We start from the raw sequence: 17,165 nt of genomic DNA on the forward strand, positions 1-17,165 counted from the left end.
CTATGGTCTATAGCTGGGCTGTGCCAACCTGGCCCTTGCCGGGTGCCAGCAGGCAGCTGCTCAGAGCAGCTGGGCAGCATGCGAGACCAGTTTCACTCAGTTTTGACATGCCCTCCTGCTGTTCTCCAGGATAAACACAGCCATGCACTGGGCTCCTCTCCTGCTGCCCCGGGAACCCCGGTCCAGTGCAGAAGGATACCAGGAGAAAGCAGACACATCTGCCGTGTGGATTCACCCCGTTTATTGAATGCAAACAGAAGGCAAATAACTGGGACAGAGAAGAGTTGTAATCTGACTTCTGATTTTCCTGTGCGATTGACAGGACAAAGGAGGAAAAAAAAAATAAAATCTGTGTATTAAAAAAAAAAAATCCAAACAGTGAAAGAGGAGACGAAAAGAATGTTGAACAATTAGTGACATCTCATGTGAATAGATGGAGGATTAATAACGGCAAGGAAATTCAAAGCCATGCCTAGCATTCCTTATTGCAAACAAGATTCAGCGGGGGGGGGGGCAGGGATGTTGCTTTTCAAGGAAAAGCAGCAGAGACGAAACCATCCACACTGGCTTTGTGAGCAGCGCCGTTTACTTTGGGAAGACGGTGACTACCTCGTAGCCCTCCGGGGGAATCACCCGCTCCCGAGCATGCTTCTCGCAGTAGATTTGGTCTTCCACAAAGAAGTGTCCTTTCTGCTTGAGGTTGGTGCCACAGTCACTGCACACGTAGCACTCAGGGTGACGCTGCTTGTCCCGGATCTTCACAAACACCCCTCTGGGGAAGGAACCAGCACCCCTCAGCAACAGGCACCCACCACTGCCTCCCTCCTACCCAGCCACCTCCCTCTCGGCCCAGACCTGCACCAGCGCTGAAGGTGGACAATTTTCTCCTGCTCCCAACAAGTCCCTACCTCTGATCAGGCAGATGTTAACAGCACTTTTAGAGCCCAACATGTACCAGAACGGGAGCCCTCCTCTGGAAAGTATTTCCTAGCACTGGCATGCCTAAGTTTCACAGAGAGTCCTATTACCTGTGGTGGCAAGAAATGCTGTGATGGCATCTTTAGCTGATGGTTGGAAAACAGCACAACAGCCTTTAAATGCCCAGGATCAAAGGACAGGCATCAGCGTGACCATCGGGGGGGGGGGGGGGCAAAATCCAGCTCCAAACCAACCGGATCGCAGAACAAATCCAGAAAGGACTGCTACCACCGGCTGAGGGGGATGAAGGCTGCACAGCCAGCCACTGCCTTTTTGCTAGTGATGGCCACACCAGGTATGTATGGAGAAGCAGAGAGACCAGATCCTGGCTCTGATCTCAGATGCTGCTGCTGGGCAGCTGCAGCGAACGGATCCAGCCAAATGTATGCCAACTCTTATTGGAAAACTTCACAGCTTAACCCAGCAGATGATGAGGAAAACTACATAGCAACTTGTCAACTATCACCAGCAGCAACACAACAATTTGCCAGGAGTATAATTTTGTTCGAGCAGCCATCTATATTTTCCATAATTCATTAGTTTTTAGTGCTGTTCATAGCCTTGTGCTTTCTCTCTAGATCTACCCAGCTGGTAGAATAATTGTAGGGTTTGTCTCTGATTCATATTTTACAGGCTATGGATTGCCTCTCTAACGACTCTGCCGGTCCTTGGTGCTCCAGGCATGCCAGGACCGTGCAATCACAGCATAGTGGGTCTCGTCAACAATCTGATAGCTTGTGGTGGGCAGCATGGGAGAAATCTGAATTCTTCCATGACGATGCAGGTGGGCTACCAGCCCTTGACTGCTGGAGTCAACTGTTAAGCTAAAGGGGTTGTAGGGAAGAATTTGCAGTTGAGAAACTTAATCAAAGACATGGTTGGGTCCCTCATGCTGTCACACCTACGGTACAGCAGCTCTGTATTGAACCCATGTCTCTGCTGTGCTGGGAGTTGGACAGACCCACATAAAGACACCAAAAATTATGTCTGCATATACACAGTGGAGGTGTGTGGTCTTACAGCAGAACGTGGAGCAGAGTGCAGCTCTCCCAGTCCACATTGCCTCTGATCACCAGGGCAAGTCACTACTCCATGGCTGGGAGTGCCAAGACATGAAAATCATTAAATACACAGGCCCTGAATGGAAAGTTCATTTGTTTTCTGGGTGTTGTTAAACAGATTTCAGGTAGGAAGGAAAACACTGCAGCAACAGCTGTCTCGAGGTTTGTCTCGTGGGGGGGACTTGCTTTGGTTTCTATTGATATGGATCTGTAGAGGGAAACCCAACTCCTGCCTCACTGCAGGGAACTGCAAAGTTAGCATTATCAAAGCTGGTGAAAATAAACGTGCCTTGAGCCAGTTCCTGGATGCACTGGATGTGGGTAGGTGAAGTGTTTCAGGTGCAGTGGCCTCAGCCCCTCACACAGGCATGGGATGCTCGGCCACGAGCAAACCCGGGGACAGGCTTACTTACACAATGCCAGATCCACACTTCTCGCACATGGGCAGCTTCTGGGCATTCCCAATCGATGAGGCCACCTTTGTGGTGGGGGCTTTGACACTCCTAAATCCAGATGGTTTGGTAGGGTCTCCTGGGGGTAGAAGGAGAGTGCTTCAGAGCATGTGAGATGCGTGGCTCTATGCTCTTCCTCCCAAGCAGATGCTCTGCCAGGGAGATGTTCTTTAACCTCAGCTTTGTGGCAGGGATTCATGCATGGAAAGGGGTCAGGGATTTAGGGGTGTGTGGGGAGGAGGGAGAAAAGGGACACAGCTGAACCTGGCCCTGGAAACCTGAGGGCCTGAGACTATGGGCAGTCAGACAAGATGATACTGTCTCTTCTCATCTGAAAAGCCTGTCAGACTTCAGCTGATGTGTCTCGCATGCACAGATGCACAAAGCAAAGCAAAGCCTCAGCCCCAGCCTTGGCAGCACCGGAGTCTGCCTGCCATGTCCTCATCACACAAACAGGGTCAAGCTGATTGCCAGATTTCGGCTCAGAAAGAGGAGGCGAGGTGTCCTGGCAGACTAGGGAGGACTGTCAAAGTCCTTTTCCATTCTGCTCTCCAGTGTACGGTGTGGCTGGCTTCCCCCAAGACTCCTGGAAGAATTGGTTAATAAACTCCTTGTTGTGGCAGGGCCCTGGGACACTGGGCATAACCTTGTGCTCTCCTGCTGCTGCGTAGCATGCTCCAGGGATGGTATCTCCCTAGGGCACCCTCTCTGGGACAGGGATGTCCTGGATGCCTACAACAGCAGTGGATCCTAGATGCAGAATACAAGGCAAGCCTTTAAATATTTGCACTGAAAAAAGGAGCCTCTTACAAAATGATACCATCGGTGTGATTAGTCTTATCTATATGACTTTTGCAAGAGGTTCAATACCAGGCAACAAAGGAAGGAGGGCTGCAGAGACTCCCACAGTGTTTCACCAGAAACAGAAGGGGTCGATGGGCAGACCCGTGCCACCTCAGACTGGGAGGGACACTGATAAAACCCTTCTGACTGGTGTCAAGCCAAGAGCACTCTGAACCGGTTGTTCCTGATGTAAGGGAAGGACAAACACTCCAAAGGCAGACCCTGATGACCGCAGACCCTGATGACCAGCAAGGTCAGGCACACGTCACAGGCCAGGGCAGCACCACTGACAGAAGAGCTGAGGGGAAAAGCTGGAGAACCGTCCACTGCACCTCCCTGTCATGCAGTGGAGTGCAGAGAGTGGCCCAAGTGCCACCGCTCACGCGTGGGGCGGGTGACACTGCTGCTGCTTTGCCTCCGGGGCAGCTTTCAGCTCAGAGGTTTGCACTCAGCTCCATGCTTCCTCACTAAAGGAATCAGCTTAATCAAACACCCATCAGAAACGTAACCTGTCCCGCCGGGCAGAACACCCTCCACCGAAGAGCGCAAGGTCAGGTCTACACAGAGACCAGCCGTGGTGCTTCCATACACCAGTGCCCCCACACAGCCCCCGTGTCCGGGGCCAGGCTCTCAGCTGGTGTAAGTCAGCACAGCCCATACAGTCAGCAGTGCCCCGAGGGACTTGTCCCAGCTGAGGAGATAGTTCTCTGCTGCCACTCACAAGCCATCGCCTGAAGACAGGCTGGGAGAAGCAGCCAGCCAGTGTGCTATTGATCGCACAGACATGATCTGAGTCAGCAGCAGTGGTGGTTGAGCCCGGCCAAGCGGCGCGGCAGGCAGGGGCACTGTCTCCTCAGGGACAGACATTCCTTTGGGGCTGCGTAACCTCCCGGCCCTGCTCCGCAGGGGTGATTATCAGCTCACGGTGGAGCAATGCCAAAGCCTATCCTGGCCTGTGATCGGGCAGGCAAACCTTGTGCCAGAGAATCCCAATAATGCTGCAAATCTTCAAAGAAAGATAAAATAGAGAGGCTTTTGCTTCTTATCTTCTTCAGCACTACTAAGCACAGGGGAGGACCTTGGATGCGTGAGAAGTCCCGGCTACTCCAGTCCCTTCCATGCAGGAGCTGAACCCTGAAGGGTAAGTTGCAAACACTCAATATTTAAAAGATGCTTTCAGGTAGGTATTTTAACAGCATATTAAAGACTCCAAGATCCTGGTTTCTTTCTTCCTATGGATTCCTTATTTTCTTCATTTTGCTGTTTCCTTACAGCTCCCTCAGACCAACCAGCACTTGGCTGATCTGTTTCCCTTTGTGGCAAATATCTCAGCATCAGGTTTTTATTGGATGAAATTGAACATACCACTGCCAAGCTAACAACACAAAAGACAAAGTCTCAACTGGCCTAAGGAAAAAAAAGAAAAGTCTTTCTTGGAATTCTTTTCCTATTTATTTGTTTATTTTATTTTACTCAAGAGGAGAAGAGAGTGTGATTTGGTCCTCGCCCAAGTTAATTGGCTTTTTTAATCTTAATGTCTACAGCCCTGAACTGCACAAGTCCAGATGTCAGACTGAGAATGCCAAGCAGAGCAAAGTTTCAGAAATTAAAAGCTATGAACTGCTCACTGTAACCCAGCTTCCATATTTTTACATTCAGCTGCAGAAGTGGATCCTTTTGTGTGTGTAGAGGGATGGAGATCAGAAGCTTTAGGACTCGCTGAAGACCCCTACCTTGTGGTACCATTCAAAGTCTCGAATCTTTAATCAGTGAGCATTATCTTAAAGGGGGAAAACTTTAGAGAGTAAAGAAGAGTTTTTGCAACTTTTTAGATTTCTTCTTGATAACTACATGTTGTAGGGGTTTATTTCTTGAGCAACAATATAGGCCCATAGACACTGGAACTAACCAAGGAGAGGAAATTTACGAGTAAAGTCAGTGAAAAGGTCTGTTTCTGTGGAAACCATCTACGATAATACCTTGAACAATCACCAGCTGAGGGAGGAAAATCTAGTTTGAGATGTTACTCTTAAACACTGTATACAGCCCAAGGAATGGGCTCAGATTAGGTGTGCAGTGAGTGCTTACCTTTCTCTTCTGACTCCAAAATCTCTTGCAACACGAGGAAGGAAGCAGATTGTCTGGGTGGCTCATTTGACTCTTGATTCTCCTGGAGCATCTTGTAAACCTCAGATTCTCTGTCTATGACGATGCCGCCTGGGGGCTGGATATGCTGATCTAAACTAAGGAAGCAACAGAGAACACACTTGTTAAAAATGGTTGAAAACTAAAACCAGTCCCTCTAGCAAAATTTTCACAATGCATCATATGACTGAAGAATGAACGTGCAAAACAAACGCACAACAGGACGACATAAAACACAGAGGTGCTGGATATGTTCACACAAGACAGCTGCAGCCTGGGTGGGATCAGCACACTGGGCTACCCACGACTGCCCCTGGCCAGTCCTCAAGTGTTCCCCCAGCTTTGCATGTACTATATACTCCAGAAACTAAAATTTTCTGCGCAGAAAATCACTGCTTAGCTAATAGGAAAATAAAGAACTTATGTGCTGGGATGGGAATCCCACATGGTAGCTGTGCCATCTACGCAAGTTCCTTGCATAGATGTTATGTTCCTTTTACATAAACTACCTTAGACTGCTACATTACACTGCTGTGAATCTCAAATTAAGTTTATTCCATTAAAAAGAAATCTTTGCAAGTAGACTATGCATTGGTCCCAAAGGCCACCCTCACAAAGTAACAGCTGTAGGATCTAACTAAAAGATCCTCTGATTGGCAATAATTTAATTTGGTTTTCAAGTGAGTGTTATCATTTCCATTTTATAGGTGGAGACTCTGAGCCACAGCCCATTTCTAGCATTTAACTAAGGTTAATGAGCAGGTCAAGGGCAGAGGAGAGTTCTGTCTGCTAAGACTAAGCACTCCTTTCAGCTGCCTCCTGAGGTGCTGCTGCCGCCACACCTGTCATGAGCAACTTGCATGCTCAGCCTAGAGCCCGAGGTGCTTCCAGGGCAGCTTTTCACAGTGCAGAGTGGCTGAAAGTGTGATCATTGTGCCACCAAAAGGGTTTTAGGGGGAAAAAAAAAAAAGAGGCTGGAGGCAGTACGTAGGATGTTCTCCACATCCAGTGGGTACAGGATAAACTACAGGCTTAAAACTGCAGGAGGGTATTCAGAATATCCCTTGGGAAAAGTTTTCCAATAGACAGACACCAAAATACCAGAGGAGATTGCCATGAACAGGTGAACAAACTCCATACTAAAGGATTTAAAGAGTCTGGACAAATATCCGCCGGGAATGATTTAAATCAATGGTTTAAAGTGACCAAATGCTGGGCTAGGGGATGGACTAAAGGACACAGGAGGTTCCTGCCTGCCTTGTATTCTGTGGCTGTAGTAAAACATCTCTGGAAAAATGAGACAACTGATACATCTCCTCTGACAGCTCAGTTACATAATGCAGCCTTACAAATGGTAAATGGTCTATTAGGTTTCACCGTCCCTGCACCCTGTGATTGCCTAAAAAGTACATAAACATCCTGAAGTTCAGACTAAACTGCAGAGGGAAATCTTTTTCTTGAGGAGGCAACTGAATATTTTCCATGCCAATGTGCAATTGAGTCATCTGGGAGTTACTCTGCATAATAAACTCTTCAAGCATCAGAGGTAAAATCATTGCACATGTTACAAAATGCTATTTCCATAAATGAATTTCATGAAATGTTTCCATCTTCAGTAATTTTCAGTGGAGCAGGAAGCACATTAGACTTGCAAGCAGTTGAACCCTTGAAGCCTGAATCTCATTTACTGAAGCTTCTCACCCAAAATAAAACAATGATGTGCCTTCTATTACACAGAAAATGTCCTAGGTTATCCCAAATGAATCCATGCTCCAATTTACATTCATCTTATGTAAAGCCATATACTCCTACTACTCTATCCACCCATAAAACATTAGGCAAGAAGCCTAGTTTGTATACTAAGAATGTTTCACTAACATGCATTCAAAAAGCACAGGCTAAATCATCTCAAAGAGCATTAGATTCAAACAAAGCCATCACATTTCAACCATGCATTGTGACAGTGTGTGAAACATACAGATCAACTCTCCCGGGTATGCACCCCATAGATATACTTGCATATACAAGACTTCCAAAAGACTACAAAAACCCCCCAAATCCTAGAATTTGTACCAGCAGAGTGAAATACCTCAACTTGTCAGGGCAGAAGGCTATGCTGCTTAAAGAAAGACACAAAACCCACCAAAAAGCAATGCATCTTTTGAATGGACAAGGCCACAGGAATTGTGCCTGCAGGATAATGAGTCTCCGTATGTCGGCCGATTTATGGCACCTCCTGCTACACAGGTACTTTATCTGCAGCAATCACCAGCAACCGGTGTCCTTTTCCATGCGCAGGAGTTCCTCCACACAGAAACTTTGTAGGGGACAACTCCAACAACCTTTACTGGATTTCAGAGTCACACAACCATTACTGGATTTCACTGCTTCTACTGTGGGCAGCTTGCAACACTGACTGAGTAACACTGGATCATTGAGCTTTGAAAACTGGCAAGAAGATGGTAATAAAACCCATAAAGACAGCCTTGCACAGTGTCTTCAGAAAAGCACAGCTTATTCTTTACTAATGTCATTTTACTATTTTAGGCTAGCACATTTTGTAAAGTTTACAAGGATCTCAAAGCCGGGCTACAGGAAGGCCCAGGACTTGGAGCGCTCACTTTTGTAACGAAACAATTGCTGATGCCTGGGGCTCCTTGGTGAGTGTTATCAGTTGTCCAGCCTGGCACAGCCAGCCAGCAGAGTGTGACCACTCCTGGCGTGCACGGTATCGACTATAAACTAGAGCAGTGACACAGAGCAAGTAACTGGACTGAGTAACAAGGCAGGAGTAAATCCACAGCCTCCCATTCTCTCTTGGCTGCTGGCACACAGCAAAGCTTGGCTGTGTGGGTCCACGGGTGAGGACGCCAACTTTTCTGCTTTGAAGCACGTGGTGCTCAGCCCGGGAGGGGACTGTAAGCAACCGAGGGAGCTATGAGGTCTGGCTGTGTCCTTTCGCTCTCTCCCACAGAGGCCATGGGACTGACCACCTCCCTGGACCATGTCACACAGCTGCAAACCGCTTGGTCACATAGCGGGTAACTCTGCTGAAGGGTCACATCTGAAACAATTCAGCCTTGATTGGAGCTGCCTTGTGAGATGGCTAAACATGCTTTCTGCTTCGCTCATTTCAATACTGAAGTCCTCCCTGTAAAACCCTGCGGGCTGTCACTTAGAGGCACAGGCCATTTGGTTCCCAACCACCACAAAGTAAATACCAAGGAGCACCCAGGCCTTGTGATACTGAGGTTTTCTGGAGGTCCTGAAGACCTCAGAGCATGTTGAGCATCCTCTGCTCCTATGGGCAGAGAGGCAGCCCCAAGAGCAACAACCTGTGCAAACAAGTGGGCAGAGGTGGGAACACAGACTGGGTCCTTCGTGTGCCTGGTGCCTGCCCAGGCTGCTCCAACCTCATGAGTGTTATCAGCCAAAGATGGAGATCCATGAGGACCTGCTTCAGCTTGAAATGAAACACACCCAGCGCACGCCCATGGCCCAGCCCGCAGCCAGCAAAACAAAAGCACAAGGACATGTGCAGCAGCACCTTTGAGTCACAAACGACAAGAGTCATTTCAGTGCAGAAGAAACACTAGCTTTCAGGATAAAGCACTCTCCTGCCCCCAGCAAATCCATCCGCTGCAGGTGGCTTCTCCAGGAAAGCCATCAGCTGTTGTCAAGGCCCTGCCGCATGGGTGTGCAGGGGGCAATGGACATGCTGACGGGCTGAAATCATGTTCTGGTGTTTCACACGGCGTTGGACAGAGACACGATGCAGGGAAAGCTCCTGTGAAGAGTCATGCGCTAATGTCACAAAAGGTGAAATGTAAATGCTGTTTCCTTGTGACCGGCCAATGCCGTGAGCCACAGACAGGGACGAAGGCACTCGTGGACACCGAGATGCAGATGAACGGATGCGCTGAGCCAGCCGCAGAGGCAGCGGGCAGGTTACCTGGGGAAATTGGGGCTAATGGAAGAGATCTGCCCCTGCAGGGAATCCATGATGTTGCTCTGCGAATAGAGCTGCAGGGGAGAATTGAACTGCACGTGCAGCACTTTGAGTCCCGGCACCTCCACTTCCACAGGGCTCTTGGGGCAGACCTGGGCCGTGCGCTTCAGCTGCTCAGGCCCCACTCGGACTTGGCTGGGGGCGGAGGGGGTGCTGTGCCTCCGCTGTGGCGGCTCGGAGGTCTGCGCCTGCAGAGGGTTATAGACGGAGGCGAAGGGAGCCTGCATTGCACCTGTTGGCGATGGGCGGCTACGGGCCCACGCGTTCACACGGGCAGTTTGAGTTGTGGTTGTTGGGGGGGTTCATTTGGGTTTTACATTGTGGAAATGAGGGAAAAACACAGAGGAGGAAGAAAGGAAAGAAGGAAGAAATTAATGAAGGGCTAAACCAAATACTCCAAGCGATACAAGCAGTTGCAGAGTACTGTCTGTTCCTTGTGTCAGAGGGACACACCACTGAATATATGACTTTATATTAAAGGCTTCTGGCTAATGCTGTGGCTCTGGTCTCGCACCCCAGATGCGTCCCCACAAAAAACTAAAATGTAGTTGCTCTACTGATGAGCAAATGCAGGGGCTGTAAAAGGAATGAAGACATGGCAGCAAGGGTTTCGCTATGAACTAGCTACCTGAGCACATAGTCATGGTCCCACTGTCCAGCCAAGGAATGCCACCTTCACTGCTGCCCTTCCCAAAGCTAGCCTGGGCACCCTACTGAGGGGCAATCTCGCCTCCAATCCCAAAACAGGTGTGCTCAGCAGTGGGGCTTCTCCCTGCCCTCCCTGCCTGCTTTGCCACACCAAATCTAGTGAATATGTTTGCTGATGTTTTTGTGTGTACCACAGCCCTGCATTTACATCACACACCCTCTAAGGACGGACCATGGAGCAGGTCCCCATCCCACATCTCCATGAGCAGTGGCAGGGTCAGGCTGCCAGGTTCAGATAGGCTGCGTGTCTGCTGGGTGGGGAATGCAGATAAATGCCAGGTAAACCCAGAGCAAGGTTGGCCATGTACAAATAACTCGGCAAAATAGACAGGCAGGAATTTAAAGGTAGCTGGAAGGCTGTGTGAAGGGAGAACCCACCACATCCTGTGCTTGTTCACTGGGGAGACCACAGTGGGTTTGTAATGGCAGGGTGAGGCCCCTGGCTGTCACTGAAAACTGGAAGCAATTAATTTGCTTTTGATGACTCTGTAAACGAAAGTGTATTAGCATCAAAGGTCTCAGCCACAGCCCTCCCAGCATTCCTTTGCAACTTGCTGTGTTTCAGCAAGGGAAAGATGAAAGAGATGCCATGTACCCCACATGGAGCAGGGCTGGAAATGGACCTTCCTGCTAGGAGGAGCACAGTGAGCCACAGCACTAGAAGAAACCCACCTCTTTGCTTATCCCCACAAGTAAAAGGAATCACCGACAAGTTTCCAGCCAAATATACCTGGCTTCCAAGGAGTGATTTCACCTGGAGGGGACTCTAGACTAGACCAGAGGTGGTATTTAACTGCCAAATGGTCTCATCAGGTTAATGCAAAGTCAGTTTTTCCCTTGTTCTTGCTCTGCCTTTGCTCAACCCCTGAACGAGGCTGCTGGGGTCTACCAGAAGCAAATGAGGAGCAAACATGTCACCTTGTCTTCCAGCTGCAGCACTGCAATTCAGCCTAGAAGGGCCCATTCTGCAGGCGGGGCTGCCAGTGGAAGAAGCTGGTTTCAGTCAGGAGCAAGTTTTCACACTTAATGTCAAACCACAATCTCAGGTCTTTGTGCCCCACAAAAGCAGGGTCTGAAGTTACTTTTGTCTCCCCATTCACAAGTCAGGAATTTAGTCGGGTATCACCTAAAGCATTGGTCTTGCAGCTTTTGTTGTAAAAGTGGCCAAAGTCTTCCCGGCAGTTCGGTACTGCTGTACAGACTTAGGGTAGTTAAGCAACTTGACCAACACAGCCAGAAAGATTTCAGAAAGCTCCTGATTTATTGCTTCCAATGAAAAAAGAGGAACTGTGGATTTCTGGGATAAAATAATGTCTTTGGTGAAGCTCAGATGCAACTGCAAAAATCAATAGGCCCATTTAAGGTTGGGACCCTTTCCAATCCCATATATAAGATCGCCAATAACAGGTATGAATGTTTCAGCTAATTTTTAAAACTCCTGTGAAAAACAAGGTTTAATAGTAAAAAAATAGAAAGATCCAAACTTAGGCAGAGCCTGCCTATGAATCCCAGGCCAGTCAGGAACAGAGATGTGTGTGCTTCCTGCACTAGCCGGTACCCTTCCTGCCCAGCATTGCCTGCAAAGCCAGCACAAAACGCTAACTTTACAAAGTGCTCGTAACAAGCTATCAGGCACCTGTTCAGACCAGCGGGCTGGTATGTCATGCTGAACGCACGCGGAAACTGCGTCGGTCTCTGCTAAACAAAGAAACACAACAGCATTAATTTCATTTCTGCATCTCATGAAACGTTTCCCGTTCCTCCGAGCCCTGCCCCTGGGAACTGCAGCCATGCTCGTGCCTCTCTGCTCCTTCCCTTGTCCTGAAAGAGAGCTTTACTGGGTTAACAAATTGGTACCCTCGCAGTGACCTCACATCTCCTGGAGCCTTCCCCTGGGGGCCCGGGCAGGGAGTGGAGGCGAGGAAGATACTTACGGCTTGGTAGGCTCCAGGGCCCCAGGTGATGTCTTTGATTCCACTGCACTGTTGAAAGTCTGGATGTTCTCTGAGGAGTAGAGGCCTGCTGGGCTGTTGTACTGAGCAGTGATCACTCTGGGGGCAGAAGCCGTGGCAGCAGTGAAGGGCACTGCGCTCCGGTTGTGTGCACTTCCTATGTGCCTTATTTCCTGCATGCAAAGGAGCAGAGGCAAAAAATCAGTGGTGCTTAGGCATGCAGGTGGGATGTGATGGGGCAACCCGGAGCAAGCAGCCGCTGCAATGTGGCCTTTGCATGTGGTGTCAGCTGAGGAGCATGCGACCATGACCACCAAAGCAGGTGAGCGTCCTCCACATGTCATGAGGACCCCTGTCCCCGTCCTGGATGGCTTCAGGCTGACCTTCAGGACATTTAAGAGTTGACATCCCAGGAACTTAAGAGCTCAGAAACACTGCCAGAGCTATTAGGTCAAGCTGCCACATGCCTGGGAGCTCCTACAAGCCTACAGTAAGCCACAGGACCTACCTGCAAGACTACAGATTTTAAAGATTCCTTGCAATTCCTGAAAGCAGGGCTGATTTCTATGGAGAAGTGAAGATGAGGGGCAGAAAGAGGAGCACTCTTCAACATCTGAACGTTTGGCTTCCTTAGATAAGGGCAACCCAAAAAAGAATGCCTTTGTCATTACTGGAGCATGTCTGCTCCTTCAGCTAAAACTGAGGTTCACAGCTGCCTTTGACAAACAACTTTGGACTTTCTGGACAAGAAATTCTCACAATAAAGGTGGGAAGATGACTTTTGTTAATACGAAAGACTGTCCACATACAGTGACAGCTAAATGCCAGAGATCTCTTCAGTGCCAGAAGGATGACAGATCACCCAGATTTTCTGGGTTTTGCTGCAAACTGGAGGCTTCTAGAGGTATTAGTGGATACCGGCTACAATTTACTAAGAAAGGGGCCAAACCCAAGTTAAGTAAGACATGAGGTAAGACTCTTCCAAATCACAGGCAGTGCTAACAAAAATGGGGAAATTGATAAGCCACATCACCAGTTCAGCAGGCTGGGAATTAGCAGCCTTAGGGCAGAGATAACAACATCTAGGACTTTTAGTTCTCTCCAGAGATGTTTGGCCAAAGCAAGGAGTAAGCACAGCAGGGCCTCACTAGAGCAGGCAGAAGAAAGGACTAACATTTACAGAAGTGGCTGAAATATCCAGGGCTAAAAGATGGCACCAAAATGTGCATTTTGAAATGTTTCAGCCCGCTGTAGAGATCGGGAACAGCTTTGTTAGAGGGCTAACGCCCAATGGCACAGGATGAAACGGGGCCCTTCTTAACATGCTGGGTCCGTGGTTCCCAGCCATAATTAATGCAACCGGTTCCCCTTCCCACTCCATACAGGCGCCGACTTCTACAGCAACGAAGCGAGCCTTCACCGCCCTTTGAACATCTCACGGCATTTGTTTGATAAAGCTATAGTTACAGGATAAACACTCACTAGCAACAAGGATGACTATACTCCCCCACAGTTTTTTCTTTGAATCACTTTTATGTCCCCAGATTTCCTTAAGCAGCTGGCTAGCATTTCCAGACTGACAGATGGGAGTCATCTCGCTTCATGGCACTCAAATACTATTTATGGCACCATGCACAGCACAGGATCCCTCAGAGAAGAGCGGCATCGATCCAAACGCACTCATGAGTTACAACCCATTTGAAATATCAGTGGGGTAGCTCAAGACGTTCAGGTGTGGGGTGGCGGGACTGCTCTCCCACGGCTTTCTGGCTGATGCATATGGACGTCAGCCATGAAGCTTTCCCACACACCAAAAGAAAGACCCTGGAGTAATTAGCTAATCTCCCTTTGTTGCAGTCTCATTCAAAGCACATAATAGTGCCCATAAAAATAGTCTTTCCCATGGCAGAAACTGTGGATTTTAGCAAAAAAAAATAAATTACTTCAGCCTGTATATCACACCGTGGGGAAAAGTATCAGTGATCTTATATCAGCATTAAATACGTGTTAGCCCACCATTTGGAGACCACAAGTAGGAGAGTGTTTCAGACATACACATAAATAGTCGGTTTGATGAAAGACAGAGGCAGAAGTTTTAGGCTAAAGGGGTTATAGTCTTAGGTCAAATAGGCTCAGAGCTGAAATCATGTCACAACCGGTATTGTGGAAACGTTTAAGTATTAATCACGAATTAGAGAAAGGGAAGTAATTCAGGGTATTTTTTTTTTAAATTCTGGTTTCCTAAGGAAGTAAGACATCTCAATTACATAATCCACATGCATGTGGGCAGGTTCCCATCCCCATCAACTACCTTCGAATCTGTCAGCCAAGCCCAAATCGGTTTGACAGTGATGGAGGCCTCAAGGATCTTTAAGCTTCTACAAGTGTTGAGAAAATAGACAGCCAGATGAAGGAGAGAGACTGAAATTACTTTAGTGCCTTGACTCCAAGAAGAACTGCAATGTGCACTCAGGCACAGAATCCACATAGGAGATTTTGGCCTACTTTTGGCCACCAGATGGGTTTTCTACTCTGTAGTAACATATAAGACCATAAATGAAGTTTTCAAAAGTGTCAGGACATCTGCAGTAGCTCTCGTGGATAAAGTCCACTGACTATAAGGGAGTTTATAACAGGTTAAATAGAGATATCAGTGCAGAAGGTGGTGTCTGAAGATTAGATTAGAAAAATCCCATCTGGAGAACCGCGTAGAAGGCGTGTAACCCGAGAGATTACAAGAACAGTAACATTATAAAGGGCATTTGGATAATTCAAACTCTCCAGCACTTCCTGTCACACCATGCTGCTCTTTCTGCTTGAGCTGGGGAAGGAACGTGCAAAGAACAAGTGCTTTCATGATCCCAAGATCAAAAGATAATGTGTTCTCACTGTCAAATGTATTTACCTAAGGATCTGCCAGAACTGCCAATCCAGACCCTGTGCTGTGCAGCAGTTTTGTTAAAGCCCCAGCTCCTGGAATCATGTGTTTATGTAAGCATCTCTGACTTAATGCTGGAAAAAAAATCAGAAATGTGACACTCTCAAAAACCTGTCCACCAGCAGGCAAGTGAAAAATGTTAGTACATAACCACTGCTAAACCATGTACATGTGTGTGGGCAGCACCTGGTTTATGCAGTTGAGATGCCTGGGGTTTGCAGCATCTCTAAGGCTGTGGCATTCCCAGGACCAATGCAAGGAAAAGGGGGCAAAGTAGCATCAAACAGCATCCCTGGCGGGGGCACGGACTGCAAGAGCAGTAAGCAATGGGCTATTTGCAAAGGAAGAACTGGCAGCCAGACACAAAGACATGCTCTTATCCAGTCAGAGCATGAACCCACTCTTTCTTTGTCAGTAGTACAGAAGAATGTGACTAATCTTAGATCTTTTCAGAGACATCTTCAGTTGGCATCTGCAGGCAGATCCAGAAGCACTTGCCTCACCCTTCCTGTAAGCCATGGCGCTGCCTCAGTCCCCCAACGCTGGCCCTGTCTGCAGCAGGCTGCAGTCAGCAGCAAGCAGAGGTACCAGCAGTGGTTATTTCGGTCTGAAGCCTGGGTATGGAAGCTCCCAATCCTCCAGGCTGGATATTCAAGAGCAATATTTTACCACTATAAACTGATACTGTGATAGTTAAATTGCTCTGTCAGCACAGATACCAGCCTCGCTCCACCCCTTCCTTTGCAGAGGCTTGTCTCCAGAGGGGCTGGCAGAGTGGCTAGCCCAAGCCAAAAGGGATTAACAATGGCACAAATTTCTCTGCCACAGTGCTGCTTCTGAACTCTTGCTCCACTTTCAAAGTGAAGCCATTCCTTCAACAGCCCCCTCCCTACCTGAAAGTACCTCCTCTATACAAACAAGCTCCAAGCGGCTTTGGAGCACAATCCCACATGCTCTCAAGTCCTTCAGGCACCAGTGCAAATCCCTCCATCCCAGAGAAAAAGCTATTTCCCAATCCCAAAACCAAACAAGGTTGGTAGGACCCCAGCTTCAGGTCAAATACACAGGTCTCCTGCCAGATGGGTTTTCTGGGTGCTGGCTGTTAGTGGCAGCAGCCCTCTCCAGGGGCAGACGGGGACACCGCTGTGCACTGTAGGTTGCACCACAGCCCTTCCAGCTGCCAAGGGGCTTGTCCTGCCACCCAGCCCCTCCTGGCAGGGAGCCACCAGCTGTGGTGCCAGGCTGTGGGGACGGGGAAACCATCCCTGTGCCGGGGCAGGAAGCGGATCCGCATTTCCTACCACACCGGCTGCAGGCTGCGTCATGGGGAATTATCTGGGAAAACAATGGCCCCTTCCTCCCTTACGTCCCGCTCACGCCAGGCCATGCTCGGCAACACTGGAGCCCAGCCGGTGAAATCCTCACAGCTGCATCAGCCGTCACCTCCATGCCCTGGACCGGCCAGCGGCTGGTGGCATGGGAGGCTGCTTCCTCCTTGCCATGCACCAGACATGGACGTGGCTGCTACTGTGGGACCTGCTTGTCCTGAGAATCGGGGCACAGGACACAGGGCAATTCCCAGCTGTCAGCAAGGCAGATGGATGGACAGACAGCCCAGGACGAGCCACCTGCATCAGCTGAGCTGGGGCACATCCCAGGCACCAGGGGAATAAAGCCACCCGGATGCCTCCATGGCCCCATGTGCCTTCGGGCAGGTTAGGGATAGCCTGCGGTGAGGGAGGGCTCTTGGGTCCCATCCGCCACACGGTGACGTGGCCAAGGCCATCCTGGCTGCACTGACCTCATCACCGCCAGAAACAGGAAAAACCTGGAGGCTTTATCTACTTGCTAAATAAACTAAACCAAGACATGAGGGGTTTTGGTCACTCCTCTCCCCAAAGCGAGGTTTTCCTCTGCCCTCAGCACAAACCAAAGGCAGCAGGCAGGGCTGGCATCTCAGAGGTGCTGGCTACTGCCCTGCCGCCACCGCACCCCTGCTGCCCCCTGCCCCTTCCCCGGCCACCTCCCCACAGTCCCCGGAGCAAAGGCAGGTCAAGTATGGAGCGGGGGGCTGCTTGA

General features: G+C 49.1%; 1 protein-coding gene across 1 annotated transcript in view; it reads right to left on the reverse strand.

Moving 5' to 3' along the window:
• Positions 1-219: 219 nt before the first annotated feature.
• Positions 220-17,165, reverse strand: part of PDLIM1 (PDZ and LIM domain 1) — a 42,826-nt gene continuing 25,880 nt past the window's right edge. Inside the window, exons 4-7 of the mRNA XM_075758496.1 lie at positions 12,131-12,321; positions 5,423-5,577; positions 2,453-2,570; positions 220-772 (exon numbers count right to left, since the gene is read on the reverse strand). Of these exons, the coding sequence (XP_075614611.1) occupies positions 586-772; positions 2,453-2,570; positions 5,423-5,577; positions 12,131-12,321 (651 nt within the window). The 3' untranslated portion in view covers positions 220-585. The remainder of the gene's footprint in view (positions 773-2,452; positions 2,571-5,422; positions 5,578-12,130; positions 12,322-17,165) is intronic.

Source organism: Balearica regulorum, chromosome 7 (genome assembly GCF_011004875.1).
Source record: "Balearica regulorum gibbericeps isolate bBalReg1 chromosome 7, bBalReg1.pri, whole genome shotgun sequence".
In the NCBI taxonomy this organism is placed as follows: Eukaryota; Metazoa; Chordata; class Aves; order Gruiformes; family Gruidae; genus Balearica; species Balearica regulorum.